The sequence below is a fragment of the Myotis daubentonii genome, chromosome 4 (genome assembly GCF_963259705.1).
Source record: "Myotis daubentonii chromosome 4, mMyoDau2.1, whole genome shotgun sequence".
Classification (NCBI taxonomy): domain Eukaryota; kingdom Metazoa; phylum Chordata; class Mammalia; order Chiroptera; family Vespertilionidae; genus Myotis; species Myotis daubentonii.
The window spans coordinates 28322662-28338381 of record NC_081843.1 but is presented as its reverse complement, the minus strand read 5'-3'; the positions used below and the strand labels follow the sequence as shown (position 1 = coordinate 28338381).

At 55.3% G+C, this 15720-nt stretch overlaps 1 protein-coding gene across 2 annotated transcripts; it reads left to right on the top strand.

The window, feature by feature from the left end:
- The first annotated feature begins 4060 nt into the window (after positions 1–4060).
- ASL (argininosuccinate lyase) lies at positions 4061–13245 on the top strand. 2 transcript variants are annotated; one of them, XM_059693364.1, is made up of 17 exons: positions 4061–4161; positions 4362–4416; positions 7452–7646; positions 8055–8138; positions 8426–8482; positions 8621–8718; positions 9763–9840; positions 9924–10001; positions 10411–10463; positions 10793–10855; positions 11034–11148; positions 11270–11354; positions 11466–11525; positions 11792–11875; positions 12646–12726; positions 12852–12958; positions 13048–13245. In XM_059693364.1, exons 2-17 carry the CDS (start codon positions 4405–4407, stop codon positions 13190–13192), a joined length of 1395 nt encoding a protein of 464 aa, XP_059549347.1. In that variant the 5' UTR covers positions 4061–4161; positions 4362–4404; the 3' UTR covers positions 13193–13245. The 2 variants fall into 2 exon arrangements, with proteins under 2 accessions (XP_059549347.1, XP_059549346.1); XM_059693363.1 differs by lacking the exon at positions 4061–4161 and having other exon boundaries at positions 4200–4416.
- Positions 13246–15720: the final 2475 nt, after the last annotated feature.

Below are 15720 nucleotides of genomic sequence, written 5' to 3'. Positions count from 1 at the left end.
TCTATCTCTCTCTCTCTCCCTCTCCCTTTCTCTCTGAAATCAATAAAAATATATTTTTAAAAAAGAATTCTTAAAACACAACAATAAGCAAACAACCCAATTTAAAAAGGGCAAAAAATTTGAACAGACACTTCACTAAAAAAGGCATATGGATGGCAAATAAACACATGGGAAAATGCTCAGCATTAGTCACTAGGGACATGCAAATTAAAATGATAATGAGATGCCATTATGCACCTATAAGAGTGAATAAGTTAAAAAGACTGGCCAGTCTAAGTGTTGACAAGGATGGACAGAACTAGAACTCATATACTTCTGGTGGGAAAAGTAAAATTGTACCACTTTGTAATACTATTTGTTAATGTCCTAAAAAAATTAAACTTATGATCCAGCCATTCTACTCTTAGGTATTTACCCAAGAGAAATGAAGGCATATGTCCATAGAAAAACTTGTGCATAATGTTTATTTATAATAACTGCCCCCCCCATCCCTAATCCCTGGCAACCACTATTCTGTCCTCCATGTCTAAAATTTAGTCACTTCAAAAATGTTGTATTAGTAGAATCAATACTGACATATTCCTTCGGGATCGGCTTTTTTTTTTTTTTTCCCACAAAGCATAAAATTTCCGGGATATTCAGCCAAGTTGTGGCATGTATAAATTGTTCATTTCTTTTTATTGCTGAGTTATATTCCATGGTATATATTTATGCTATAATTTATTTTTATGGGTCATTTTAAAATACAAAATTATTATCATTACCTGCTGCTTGCAAAAGGCACCAATAATTTATTTTGCAGTTGTTGGGTGGCATGTTCTCTAAATATTCTGACATATAACATGCAAAATAAGTGTTAATTGACTGTTTATGTTATCAGTAAGGCTCCCAGTCAATAGTAGTTAAGTTTTTGGGAGTCAAAAGTTATACATGGATTTTCAGCTGTGTGGGGTTGGGTGCCTCTAATCTCCACATTGTTCAAAGGTGAACTGTAGTTGTTTGTCTATCATCTTGTTATTTTTTTCTATCTGTACTTGTGTCATTTATTTCTGACTTCTTCTGGATGGAGGATATTTTAAAAGTCCATTTTATCTCTTCTATTGGTTTTATTTTTTATTTTTTTTCTTTCTATTGGGTTTTTATATCTACATTTTTTGGTGGTTGCTCTAAGAATGACAATATGAATCCCTAACTTATCCCAATGTTCCCTGAATTAAACTTATACCTCTTCATGTACTAGTATAATGTAAGAATCTTACAACAGTATAATTCCATTGGTATCCCTCTCCACTTGTTATAAAACTAACAATATATTATTATTTTTAAATAGTTATTTGTATTTAAATTTTTTTAAGGCTTTTAAAAAGTCTTCTATGCATAGTTGCCTTGTCTGGTGCTCTTTATTCCTTCTGTAAACCCAAGCTTCCACTTGATGTCATTTCCCTTCAGCTTAAAAAACTTCCTTAGCATTTCTTAAAGTCTGGGTCTCCTGGCAATGAAATTGGGCACCTGCCATTTAATAAGGCTTGCTACCATGTCTGTTGCATTATAGGATTCAGACAATACTAGCAATTCCCTGGGAATAGACTCACCTCAGTCCTCAAACCCCAGCAACCTCATCCTGGCAGTCTGAAAAGGAGCTGGGTCTGATGGTGATCAAAGAGGTCCCAGAGCACCCGTGGGCAAACTACGGCCCGTGGGCCGGATCCGGCCCGTTCGGCTGTTCTATCCGGCCCGCGGAGCTGAAAGAGCTGAGGGTTCTCTTGCTCTCCCCTCCGCTCCTTCACCAGCAGCAGTGTTAACATGGCAACGTCGGGAAACACGGCCGCAACTCCTTCTGAGTCCAGTTTAAGAACCCACAGTGCCCTCGAGTCAAAAAGTTTGCCCACCCCTGTCCCAGAGAATGAGACACCTGCAATGGCTTCCCACAGCCCAGTCTTCCTTTCAGTCATGTTCCCACAACAAACTTAGGGTCCACCTAAACCTCCCACTTAGAGCAGGAGCAGTGAGGCTATTGTCGGGGCTGAGTGTTGTCTCTTCAAGGCCTAAGAATGTCATTGTTCAGAGCCCTTTCTTTGATCTCTTTATGGACTGCAGATAGCAGATGGTGGCCTCCTGGTGGTTAGAGATGACTTGTCCCTCCTGTCCTCTTCCCTGCTCTAGTAACAGATTGGCCCCTGACACGTACACTTCCCTGAGCCTCTCTTAGCCTCCCAGAGGTTTTGCTCAGGGGTCTCAGCTTTTTCAGAGGGAACTTGGCTACTCACGAGTCTTTTATGGATGCTAAGGACGTCTCTTCAAGATTAAGGCCATGTCCACTTTAGTGTGTACTGTCAGGGCCTTAGCTGCAGACTCCATTGATTGGGTATTTATCCACAAGCCTTTATGCTGCCTCCTTGTCTTTCTCCTTCTCCTGAGTTCCTTTTCCCAGCCCTGCAGTGGCCTCCACACAGGCCACGTTTGCTATGTGCAGCAAGCAAACCTAGAATGATGGCCCCTCTTATGTCATGCGGTACAGTGTGGGCAGCCAGACTGTCCCCCTCTAACTGGGTGCCCATGGGCACATCCTATAAGCCCTGAGCCCTTGCAGCTTTCGTTTATTCACCTGTTAACAGGACTGTTGTGAAAATGAAATGAGATTAATCATGTGAAGTCTCTAGTACAGAATCTGGAAGCTGATGAGTTACCCAAGTTAGGTATTGTGGTTACAGCCCTGCCTTCCAACATTTTTCCCAACTCCCTTTCCAGCCTCAATTCATTTCCCGAGGGGTTTGGCTCCTGTATGTTGCTGGATATTCAGGAATGTGACCTCATTTTGCAGCGTGCCACTGGCTTTCATATTTGGCCTCCCAGGAAGGGATGTCAGGCCTCAGACAATAGCAGGTAGATCCTAGGGACTTGCCACATGCTCTCTCCGTTTTCAGGACCCCTGGCTTTCTCAGGGGCTTTCCTGTCCACCTAGTGGCCTGCTGAGGTCAGAGAGGTAAGATGGGTGAGGCCTTGCTTCCAAGGAGCTCGCATCTGCGTGGGGGAGAAGACCCAGAAGCCACAACTGCAGCGCTCCCAGTTCAGGGAAAGACTGCCAGATGTTCCTGGTCTCAGGATCCCTGGGGAGCACCTGGATCCAGCATCCAGAGTCTCCCCGACAGTGATGAAGCCTAGCTAGAACACTGACGGACAAATGGGGGAGAGCATGACAGACAGTGGGGGAAGGGCATCCAGGCATAGGGAAGAGCATTTAAGGCGGCTCGAAAACGCCCGATACAGTACTGGAAGCCCACTCCTGAGTGAGGGCTAAAACCTTCAACCCACAAGGCATCCAAGACCAAACTCTCTCCCTTGAATGCAAAGCCCTTCACAATCCTGCCCCACCTTACCTCCCCTCTCTCCTCCCACCCCCATCCTCAAACCCCGACCCTTTATGACAGCCACTCTGATGGTTGCCTCTTCTCCACACGGGCCATTCTCCTTGGCCTCCAGGCCTTTGCCCAGGCTGCTCCCTCTGCAGGGAATGTCCTAATCTTCACTGAGCTCACTCCCTCTCCTCTTCCAAAACCCAACTCAGGAGACATCTCCACTAGAAGCCCTTCCAGTAGGAGTAGGAGTCCGGGGCTACCCCTTAGAAACCAGCCCGTTATTTTTGTTGAATAATTATTTAATCATGCCAAGGAAATATTCCCTGTGACTGACGACACGCCCCCACCCTCCGCACACCTTTGCCCATGCTTTGTTAAAGCGTCTGGCGGCAGGCGTCATTTCTTATGCTCTTCGCTCTTTCTTCCACGTCTAACTCTGTAGCTGCCACACAGGAGGGTCCCAGCACGTGTTTGTTGAATGAATAAGTGATCGGCAGGCCGTTTCACATTATATGTACCGTCCACCATGCCCCGCCCGCGTCTTCGCCTCGACCCCCAGCTCCTGTCCCTAGCGCCCGGAGGACTTGCTGCCCGGACCGCGGCGCAGGCACCGACCCCTGCCCACACCCTGGGGCCGCCCCGCCCGAGGCCGGGCTCGAGGCCGCCCCGCCCACATCGGTCCTTCGGGGATTGGTGCCACCGCCGCCAGGAGGCGGGGACAGGTCCCGGCTGCTGCTGACGCCGTCTCCGCCAGAAAAGCCCCGCGGGCTGGCAGGCGGGGGACAGACTGCGCGGCCAGGCGGTGGTGAGTGCGTGGCGGCCGGACGTGGGGCGGGGCGGGCGGGACGGGCGGGAGCGGGGACGCCTAGGACCGAGGCGCTGCTCGCGTCCGCCGCCCCACGTGCCGCGCTCCGCCAAGCGCCGTGCGGGAGCCCCGGGAAGCTCCTCCCTGGGGGGACCCCGCCCGGGGGCCGAGGAGGTCGTCAGTCGCGTCTTGTCTTCCAGACCCGGAGGATCGAGGCTCCCGGACGACGAGGAACCACCCAACATGGCATCGGAGGTGAGTGGCGCCTCGGGGACGCGGGTCCCGCCAGACGCCGGACGAGGGGGAGGGGCGCCCTGCGGGCCAGCCGCACCCGCGACCTGCGCGCGGCATCTCCTGGTGCCACACCTGCCGCTGGCCGCCCTCCTGGTGATGGTCCTTACTGGCTCCAGGCAGCGGGCACCTTCCAGAGCCTGGCAGAGACCTGCGCCCCTCCTGCGCCTCTTCCCAGAGTCTGTGTGGCAAACCCACCGAAGCACACTGCTCGGGAAGGCGGGGCTGACCCCACCTGCTGCCGAAGCAGGTGTCCCCGAGTCGCAGAATCCACATGACAGGCGGTGGAAAGAGCCAGGAGGTAGGGGACCTTGCCCTGCGGCCCCAGGGGCCCCAGTGCCCCGAAGCTTCCTCCCTGCCCTAGAGCCAGAGGACTCCTGGGTTGTCTTCCTGACCAGAGTGGCAGGAGTCTGAGGCACAGCTCCTTTCCTGTGCCCCGCTGATTTACCTGGCAAATGGGGGGAATGATAGCCGTCTGCCTGCCTCCCTCTGTAAGGCACTAGATTTGTGAGGTCATTGCTTGGAACCCTCCAGGTAAAAGGGACTGTTTGCTTGATGTCGCTGGACCTGGGAAGCAGGCGGTCTGCGTTTCAGTCCCTCCTGGCCCTCATTTGCTGGCAACTCACTTCCTCCTCTGGACCTGTTTGTGCATCTGGATAAATGGGATGAGAATGCCTGCCTGCCAGCTTCGAGGTCCCGGTGGAGGGCTGGGGGCAGGGCCTGGACTTTGGAGCCCAACAGAGTTGGTTTCTGAACCGTCACTCGACCTCCCGGAACCTCTCTTGTCGTTTATAAAATGGGAGTGACAGTGCCCCCCTCGTAGGAGGGTGCGACAGCACGTATAGAACGCCTAGACAGGGCCAGGTAACAGCAGGTGCTCAGTAAGTGGTGGCAGATTGTACTCACAGCAGCATCTCAGCCCAACCCAGTGCCCCTGCCCCTTGCCCTAACGGGATCATTCTGGCCCAGGTGTTCGCTGCCTTAGCAGTCCCCTCTCCACCACATTGGGCTTTCCCGGTGCCCAGGCTGTGGCACCTCATTCTGACATTGTCCTGGGGTCCTTTTAAGCCTGCCAGTGGGGTGGGAGCTTGGCCCCAAAGCAGAAAAGGCTGCTTTCAGGAGACCAGGGTGCCAGGCGACCTCTGCTTGCCCCAGGCTGTCCTGTGGGTTTGCGCTAATTGGTTTGGCGGCAGCCCCACTTGTTAAGTCGTTGTTATTACTAACAACCCAGGCGGGGAGTCCAGGGACCTGCTGGGAGGGGTGGTGCCTCCGGCTGAGGGGCAGGCTGGCTCCCCATCCTTACTGGCTGGCCCTGGCCCTCTGGCCCCCAATAGTTAGGCCTGGGACCCCATGGTTTTTTTTTTTTTACTTCTTTAATTTTTTTAATATATATTTTTTTATTGATTTTTTTACAGGGAGGAAGCGGGAGGGATAGAGAGTTAGAAACATCGATGAGAGAGAAACATCAATCAGCTGCCTCCTGCACACCTCCTACTGGGGATGTGCCCGCAACCAAGGTACATGCCCTTGACCGGAATCGAACCTGGGACCTTTCAGTCCGCAGGCCGACGCTCTCTCCACTGAGCCAAACCGGTTAGGGCGGGACCCCATGTTTTGATGGAGATCAAGGTTTGCTGGGGCAGCAGAGGGTAAGGGGCAGGCCCAGTTCAAAAGGCTGAGGGGGGCGGAGGCAGCTGCTGCAGGGTGGCCAAGGCTGCTGGGCACTGAGGGGTCAGCTCACAGCCTGGGCCTGAGTGTGGCAGAGGCCCCATGGTGCACATGGGAACCAAGCTAAGGCACACCCTGGCCCACGCAGGCCTCGGCTGCTCCCTTAGTAATACCTAGAATTGACTGAGTCCCTATTGAGTGGCAGGCACTGTGCTGTGTATGCACTTGGCAAATTTTATCAAATCGATAGAGGGGCAATTCTGAGGCTTTGAGAGGTTATATAACATGGTCATGGTCAGGTGGCTAACAGAGGGACAGAGGAGGACATGTCCCCAGTGGCCATTTAAACCCCACTCCAGGGGAAAGATGCCAGAGAAGTACCACCCACACCTCCACCGTGGCACACTCTCTTCCTAATCCTTGGCACTCTGAGTGCTCAGACGGCTTCAGAGGTGTTCTGCGCCCCTCCCCCATCTGTCCCATGCCCTGGCCTATGCCCTCTTTCAAAACAGCTGTCTCTATCCCATCTCTCTGCCCTTGGCTCCTGGGGGCAGAGGGGCAGCTAGTGACCTCCTAGAAGGCCAGAGATAACAGGTGTGTCGGAGGTGCTCTCCAAAGAAGTTTGGGGATGGGACCTTAGGTCCTGTCCCCAGCGATGGGAGGGAGATGCAGGTAACTTGAGCCTGATGGGTCCCTCAGTGCCTCCTTGCCTGTCCTTGCAGCAGAATAGCAGAGCCAGCAGAGGTCCTGGCGGAACGTGGGTTCAGAGTGTGTGCGGGCTGGCTTCACACTGCCGGACGGCAGTCCTGGCTCTGCCACCCCTGGCGAGGGCAAAAGATACATAACTGTTCTGGGCTTCAGTTTTCCCCTCTCGGTACCGGAGAGATTGGTGCCCAATTCAGAGGGTGGCTGTCAGTACGTGCCCAGCATTTAGAACAGTGCCTGGTAAGCTGAGACGTTACCAGGATGATTATCATTATCACTGGTACATCAAAGCTGATTCAAACTCTGGATTCCACCTTGGCCAGTAGCAGAAGTGCTGCTGTGGTCTCAGGGGTCCTTGTACCCTGCCACCATCTCCCTGGAGCAGTGTCAGGTGGTGGGAAAGAGCCCTAACTTCACTGTCCAGCCACCTTCCCACACTCACTCCTTGGGCAAGTGCCTGCCTCTCTCTGAGCCTCAGTTTCCTTATCTGTCCAGTGAGAGTAATCCTGCCCGCTGGCTGCCACTGCCATCACATTGATAACCCTCCTGCGGGCCCTTTGTGAGAGGCACTGCCCTTGAGGTTGGCGGAGGGCGGGGAGATTAATTGCTCCTGTTCTCCTGGCCAGAGCGGGAAGCTATGGGGCGGCCGGTTTGTGGGCGCAGTGGACCCCATCATGGAGAAGTTCAACGCGTCCATCGCCTACGACCGGCAGCTGTGGGAAGTGGATGTGCAAGGCAGCAAGGCCTATAGCCGGGGCCTGCAGAAGGCAGGGCTCCTCACCAAGGCCGAGATGGACAAGATACTCCAGGGCCTGGACAAGGTACTGTTCATGCCCCACGGTCCTTCGAGGGCCCCTCCCTGTGGCCTCGGGCTCCCACCGCATCTGCATCCCCGAGCACAGGTTGCAGTGTCATCCTAAGGCTCTCACATCCCTTTGTGGTGCTTATGCACCTAGAGAGGTGCCCTTTACCCCTGTACAGAGCTCGCTGGCTCTCTTCATCCTGAATGCCCCGTGGCCCCGTGGCTCATGGGCAAAGGTGCATAGTGCCTGAGAAGCTCCCTTGGGTGGGGGCTGCACAGCCCCCTCTCCTCCCCCCCGGGGAGCACTTCCAGGACTCAGCTCCAATCCAGGGACAGTCAGTGATCAGGGTGAGGGTGGAACAGGGCTTGGCCCTCTTGGCTGCCATGCCTGCCAGCCTGACCCCTGGGTGGCTGCCATCTACTACAGGTGGCGGAGGAGTGGGCCCAGGGCACCTTCAAACTAAATCCCAACGATGAGGACATCCACACAGCCAATGAGCGGCGTCTCAAGGTATGACCCATCCTCCCTCCTTCCCCCCCCCCCGCCCCCACCTTCCCTCTCCACTTGCCCTGGGCCACTTTGAGCATAAGCACAAATGTCTGTTCACTTCGTCATTGGCAGAGTTTGGGCGGGACTTCAGAACAGGAGGCCTCGGCAGAGAGGGCAGAGACTTGGGCGGGACCCGGGGCCCCTGGTGCAGGGAGGGAGGTTCCAGGGCAGGGAGGAAGCATGTCCACCTGGGTGGACCCCACTGGGCGTGAGCAGCAGACCCTGACCCATGCCTCCTCCACCCCTAGGAGCTCATTGGTGAAACCGCAGGGAAACTGCACACAGGACGAAGTCGGAACGACCAGGTGCCGCCAGCCCCTCCACCCCCACTCTGTGCTGCCCAACCTTGGGGAGCTCAGACAGCAGTGTTGGGGCTCAGCAGCTGTCCTGGCTCCCCAGGGAGTCACACATCAGTCTCCCTGAGTGCCGCCTCCCCTCCACAGGTGGTCACAGATCTCAGGCTGTGGATGCGGCAGAACTGCTCGATGCTCTCTGCCCTCCTCCGGGAGCTCATCAGAACCATGGTGGACCGGGCAGAGGCGTGAGTCCCCTGGGGACGCCTAGGTGCAGAGAAGGGCGTGAAGGCCGCCAGGTCTCTTCTCCCCTGAGACAGGCAGCTTGAATACCAGCCCTAGGAGGCAGGGGTGAAGGGGGTAGGGGAGCCAGGCCTTGCGGTGCAAGGGGTCCCAGAGCTCCTGGACTGAGTGAGCAGAGCAGCAGGAGTGGGGCGTTTCTTGCAGTATACCTTACCCCATGGCAGGCAGGGCAAGCTCACGCTTTGAGGATTCGCAAGCAGGAAGCTAAAGCACTGGGCAGGTGCCCTGAAGCCTGAGGAAGGGGGCTGGCCGTGCCTGGGGCAGACCGAGCCGCTCCTCAGCCGCCTGGTCCCTTGTCCCCATTTCTGCCCAGCACGCTGGCAAAGGACAGAGCCAAAGGCTACCTCCCACCAGCCTCATCCCCAAGCTCTGGCTTCTGTGCCTTGGCTACTGAGAAGTCCCTATTCGGTGTCAGGGACAGGGTTGACCCCTCCTTTTCCCCAGCTCCCTGTGACCTCTGTTTCACAGACCACATCACCTGGGGGCAAACCAGGGCATAAGCACCATCACCCTTGGGGGCCGGAGGAGTAAAGAGGGCCTGCTGAGGAGTGCTGGCCTTCTCTTTGGGGTAGTGAAAGGTTCTAAAATTGATGTGGTGATGGTTGTCCACTTCAAATGAGAGAATTGTATGTGAGTCATCACCTCAGTAATGTTTACTAAAAAAAACAAACCAGAACCAGCGCCCACAGCACTCGGCCTCTGTCCCGCCCACTCTGAAGTGCCCCTGGCTCTCTGGGCTCCTGGGGAGCTTCTCGCTCACAGACATGGCTCCCACTGCCAGGTGGTACCCACTGTGCCGTGAGTAGCAAAGACCCGAGCTGAGGGTCTACTCCACGCTTGGTCTTGGGTCTGTTCCCTTACAATGATTTATCCCCAGGAGATCACTCGCCCCCTCGTGCAGGGAGATCCCGGTAGACCTGCCCTGCTCTTTTCTGGAGGGTCCAGGGCTGCAGGCCCTCAGGCACCCTGTCCCTACTCTTCCCCCACAGAGAACGTGACATCCTCTTCCCAGGGTACACACACCTGCAGAGGGCTCAGCCCATCCGCTGGAGCCACTGGATCCTGAGGTGAGTGGGACGGTGATGGAGGGGCCATGCTGGAGGGGAGGCCCCCTGGCTGCCCTGACCTTCCGTACCCTGGCTTCCCACAGCCACGCCGTGGCACTGACCAGAGACTCTGAGAGGCTGCTGGAGGTGCAGAAGCGGATCAACGTCCTGCCCCTGGGGAGGTGAGTGAGGTCCCAGTGCTCCGAGGGTGGGGACAGGGCTGCTGCCACATAATTAGCATGGCCCTTGGGGATTGACAGAAGAGGAGGAGCCAGCAAGGACCGAGGGGACTGGCTTTCCCATCCAGAGTTCTTCCTACATAGGCAGGCGGGATCTTGGAGGGACACCCAGTTCTCTCTAAGGTGTGGACAACCAAGCTAGCGAGTGTGTCAGAGCAGGGCCAGAGCTCTCCAGAGAAGCCCCTGAGAGCCAGCCAGTTACCCACAGCCTGCTATTCCCTGCACGGGGACAGGTGTCAGGCACCAAGCTGACTGGCCGTAGCCCTGGCAACCAGGACGCAACTCTGGGTGTGTATGTGCCAGGGCCTGCTTTCCAGGAGCCCTGGTCACTCAGAATCCCCTGCCCCTGCAGTGGGGCCATTGCAGGCAATCCTCTGGGTGTGGACCGGGAGCTGCTCCGAACAGGTAAGCCCTCCGCCCACCCTCGGGAGATCACCATCAGCTTCTGCCGGGGTGTTGCAGAGAGAGGGCAGGGGTCTGGGTGAGTCCTGTTAGCTATGGACACTGAAGTTAGAGAGGCAAGGGAAGGCCTGTGACAGAGGTGCATGGCCCTGGGTACACTCAGGGCTCCTGCCTCCCTCTGGGACCTGTACAAGAGGCCCTCCTCACCTCCTGTCCTCCCCCCTGAAAGGGGGCCACGGGGAGGTGGCTGGGCAGCCTGGTTCAGGGTGGAGGAGGCCCATCCTTGTCCACCAGCCCAGCCCCATTGCCTTCCCCTTCTCCCCCTTGTCCAGAACTCAAATTTGGGGCCATCACTCTCAACAGCATGGATGCTACCAGTGAGCGAGACTTTGTGGGTGAGTCCTGGGGGCCAGCCCACTCATCCCCTGCACGGTGCCCCCGCTCTGTGCCCCAGTCCCCATCCTCTCCAGCTGCCTCCCCCTCCCATATGGTCCACCTGGAGCTTCTCCAGGCGGGCGGAGAGCAAGGGAGGCCTGGTGACCCAAGAGCCTGCCTTCCCTCCCCTCCCACAAGCCGAGTTCCTGTTCTGGGCCTCGCTGTGCATGACCCATCTCAGCAGGATGGCCGAGGATCTCATCCTCTACGGCACCAAGGAATTCAGCTTTGTGCAGCTCTCCGATGCCTACAGGTAAGGCCGCACGCTGCCCTGCCCCGCTCTGCGCCCCCACATGGCTTCCTTCCTCTCCGCCCCGGCCAGCAGAGCAGCCCGGGGCAGAGGAGCCCTTCAGCCCCAGCATCTCTGTCCCCAGCACTGGAAGCAGCCTGATGCCCCAGAAGAAAAACCCGGACAGCCTGGAGCTGATCCGGAGCAAGGCGGGCCGAGTGTTTGGACGGGTGAGACGGGCAGGGAGCAGGGCAAAGCCTCTGGCTGACCCAGGGGGTCCTGGGGAAGCTTCCAGGGGCGGGCTCCGAGGTCCCACCTCCTGACCCTCACTCTGCCCTCAGTGTGCTGGGCTCCTGATGACCCTCAAGGGACTTCCAAGCACCTACAACAAGGACTTACAGGTGTGAGGCTGCGGGCGGTGAGGGAGGGGCCCCTCTGCATAGACGTCACCTACCGGTTCGCAGGGCTCTGGCACTTCCAGGCAGGGGCCCCACAGAATTGCCACGTTCCATCCCGTGCTCCCAGACCCGGACCACCCCGAGAGCTCTCTCCTCTCCCTAGTGTGGGGTGTGGGGGTGCTGAGTGCTCCCAGTGGAAAGCAGGGGGATGCCTCCGTGAGGGACGGGGCTGCTGAGCCCTCACCTCCTGCCACCTGCCTCCCTCTCAGGAGGACAAGGAAGCCGTGTTTGAAGTGTCAGACACCATGGGTGCCGTCCTCCAGGTGGCCACTGGCGTCATCTCTACGTTGCAGGTAAGACATGCATCTTCTCTCCCGGTCCCTAAACTCTGGGCTGGGCAGAGGGTGATCATGAGAGGAGGCTAGGGTGGGTGGTCCAGAAGCCCTGGGGCAGGGGGAGGGGGCATGTGCTTGGTCCTGCCTTTGAGGGGCAAAACTATGGAAGTAGTTAGACTCAAGGGGTCCCATCACCTGGCCTGACCAGATTTCTTTTTATTATGGGAAATTCCATTATGCAACTGTTGAGATATGTGTAATGAACCCCTGTGTACCAACACCCGGCTTCAGCAGTAACCACCTCATGGCCATTCTTGATTTGGCAGCTATCTTCACCCCACCCCGCTATTTGAACCAGATCCCTATCTGCGTATCATTTCAATCCTAACTAGTTCAGGGTGTGTCTAAAGCAGTGGTTCTGGGACCAGCAGTGTCTGCATCACCGGGGAACTTGAGAGAGTACAATTCTGGGCCTCATTCCAGTAACACTGGATCCGACTCCAGGGATGGGGCCTGGCGGTCTGTATTTGTAATAAATCCTGCAGGTGATTCTGATGTGCACTAAAGATAAGGACTCTGGAAACATAACAGCAACCCCTATAGCACACCCACAAATTATCAATAATTATGAAAAGACAGCTCGAGCCGGAGAGAGCAAACAGGGTGGGAAAGAGTGGATCTGCCCAGGGCAGGAGACATACTGCTGAGGAGTAGGCTTGGAGCTGGCAGCTTCAGGCCTGGGGTCCCCAGGGCCCCAAGACTCACCACTTCCCCACCCACATCCCCAGATTCACCGTGAGAACATGGTGCAGGCTCTTAGTCCTGACATGCTGGCCACTGACCTCGCCTACTACCTGGTCCGCAAAGGGGTGAGTGTGGGGTGGCTGGGATGGAGGGGCCAGGGGTCGGGGTGGTTAGGGAGGCATAGGTACCCACAGCAGGGCAGGGAGCCAGGAAGCCTGTTTCAGTGCTGCCCTCCGCTTGGCACCTGCAGATGCCATTCCGTCAGGCCCACGAGGCCTCTGGGAAAGCAGTGTTCATGGCGGAGACCAAGGGGGTCGCCCTCAACCAGCTGTCGCTGCAGGAGCTACAGACCATCAGGTGCGGCCCCCTCCCCTCCCTCTGCTGCCTCCCAGGTCCCTGAGGCTGCATGGCTGGGCTGCGCTAGCCCATCTCCTTTCTTTCCCCAGCCACCTGTTCTCGGGCGACGTGAGCCAGGTGTGGGACTACGGGCACAGCGTGGAGCAGTATGCTGCCCTGGGTGGCACCGCCCGCTCCAGCGTTGACTGGCAGATCAGCCAGGTGCGAGCGCTGCTTCGGGCCCAGCAGGCCTAGGTCCCCCACCCCGCTCCCCAATAAAGTGCGCCTCGAGGAGGCTGCTGCCTGTCTCCTGCGGAGCCTGACTCCCTCCCTGGGGCGTGCTGGGGTCTGTTGGGAGGCAGTGGAGGTCATCAAGGAGGTGAAGAAACTGGACAAGGATGGCAAGTCACGGTGGGCATTGCATCTCATCAGAGCCTCTGCCCTGCTCAGACCCCTCTTCCCTTCACTGGGGGGTTGGGGTGGGCATCACAGTGACCTCCTGCCCTGGGTGTCTTGGCAGGACTGGCCTCTCTGGAGCCCTGTTGGGACCTGAGGGCTTCATTCACCAGTCAGTCCCTGTCTATCTCCTTCCTTCCAGTGTCCCCAAGGCCCCCCTACTCCCATTCTTCCTGCTTAACCCGCCTCCCCTGGGCCATCAGCACATTGCAGGGTATCGTTGTCCTGAGGGACAGTTGGTGTACGATGCCTGGCACTAGGTAAGCTTCATACACAGGTTATAAGAAGGCACCTCCTCCAATGGGCAGAGATACTCTAGTCAATAATTGGTGTTTGGAAAATTGGACAGATACATGCAAAAAAAATGTAATTAAAGCACCTTCTTACAGCATATACAAGAAAAAAACTCAAAATGGATTAAAGATGTAAATGTAAGACCTGAAACCATGAAACTTCTAGAAGAAAACATAGGCAGTAAACTCTCACATTGCTCTTACTAATATTTTTTTCTGATCTATCTCCTTGGTTAAGGAGAACAAAAGAAAAAAACAAACAAATGGGACTACATCAAACTAAAAAGTTTTTGCATAGCAAAGGGAACCATCAACAAAACAAGAAGACAACCTACTGAGTGGGAGACTATATTCGCCAACGATACCTCTGATAAGGGGTGAACTGAATTTGTAGGGGACACCATTCAGGGCACTACACTGGGCTTTCGATTCCTTGACCAACATTTTTCCTTCCATTTCTAATCTGAAGAGCATGCTCCCCGGACAGAGGAGATGGGATTAAAACAAGCTGCAGGCATCTCGTCACTGTGTCCTTATTTCAAACCCAACTTCAGAATCTTATCATTTTAGCTCCTTTTTGTGTTTTTTCCTCTCCTGCCCTCTTCCTATAAGCCAGGTCTTTGTTTGACACTGGACCTTCGTTCCTGCCTCCTCTCTGCTCCCGCTCAGCCAGAGCACGTCCTCCCAACCCTCTGAACTCACTTAAAATTGTCCAAGGAGAATGTGGAGTTCTCCAGAGCCATCCTCTAACTTAGAGCATCTGCTTGGTTAAGTCTGCAATTGACACTACAACAGCTGCTCACTTCTGGGTCACGTCCTAGAGTTGTGTGCGTCCCGCCCAATATTGGAGACAAAGGATTTTTGCTGGGGAAAGGATTCCTGGGGAAGTGGTTGGCCGCTAGATGTGAACTCAGAAGGAGGAGGTCAGGTTGACAAGCTTCCTCCTTCGGGTCAGACCCAAGGCAGAGCTTGCACATACCGCCTTAGCAGATGCCTGTCCTGTGGCTGACCCTGCAGAATATCCCCACCTGAAGTACCTGTGGCTCCCTAGGCAGCCTCAAGAGCTGGCCTGGCCTGTTGGCAAGTGCCTCATCTATAGTAATAAAAGGATAACATGCTAATTAGACCAGGTCAACCGGCCACCTTCCAGATGTCCGACTTCCTTCTGGACAAAGCCACGGTAGTGGAGGCCAAGGCAGAGGCATTTAGGGACGAGATCAGGCTGGCAGAGGGTTAGGGGCAATCAGGCCGGCAGGGGAGGGCAGTTGGGGCAAGATCAGGCCAGTAGTGTAGGGCAGTCGGGGGTGACCAGGCCAGCAGGGGAGGGCAGTTGGGGGCACTAGGCAGGCAGGCAGGTGAGTGGTTAGGAGCCAGTGGTCCTGGATTGCAGGATTGGTTTACAGGCCTAAACCGGCAGTCAGACATCCCCCGAGGGGTCCCAGATTGGAGAGGGTGTAGGCCGGGCTGAGGGACCATCCCCCCTCCCCCCCCCCCCCCGCCACCACATGAATTTCGTGCACCGGGCCTCATATATATATATATATATATATATACATATATATGTATGTATATATATATATATATATATATATGTATATATATGTATATATATATATATATATATATAAATTTTTAAAAAATTGATTTCAGAGAGGAAGGGAGGGGGGAGGTAGAAACATCAATGATGATAGAGAATCATTGATTGATTGGCTGCCTCCTGCATGCCCCACATGGGATCGAGCCCACATGTGCCCTGACAGAGAATCAAACCATGACCTAGTTCATAGGTCAATGTTCAACCACTGAACCACACCAGCCAAGCAAATGCCTCATCTTTAGTCCTTGCTCCAATAACTGCTGCTTCCTCTAGCAGATGGGACACCACTGGGTGTCCTCAGGCATCTTTCCTACTGACAGGGCAGCTCCACAGCCTGGAAATGGGCAGGAGACAGCCCTGACCCATCCGTCGCCCAGCCTTTTTCATCTCAAAGGTGAGCTCAGACCCCAGGACAGGCAGGACCTGGGGATCAGGGG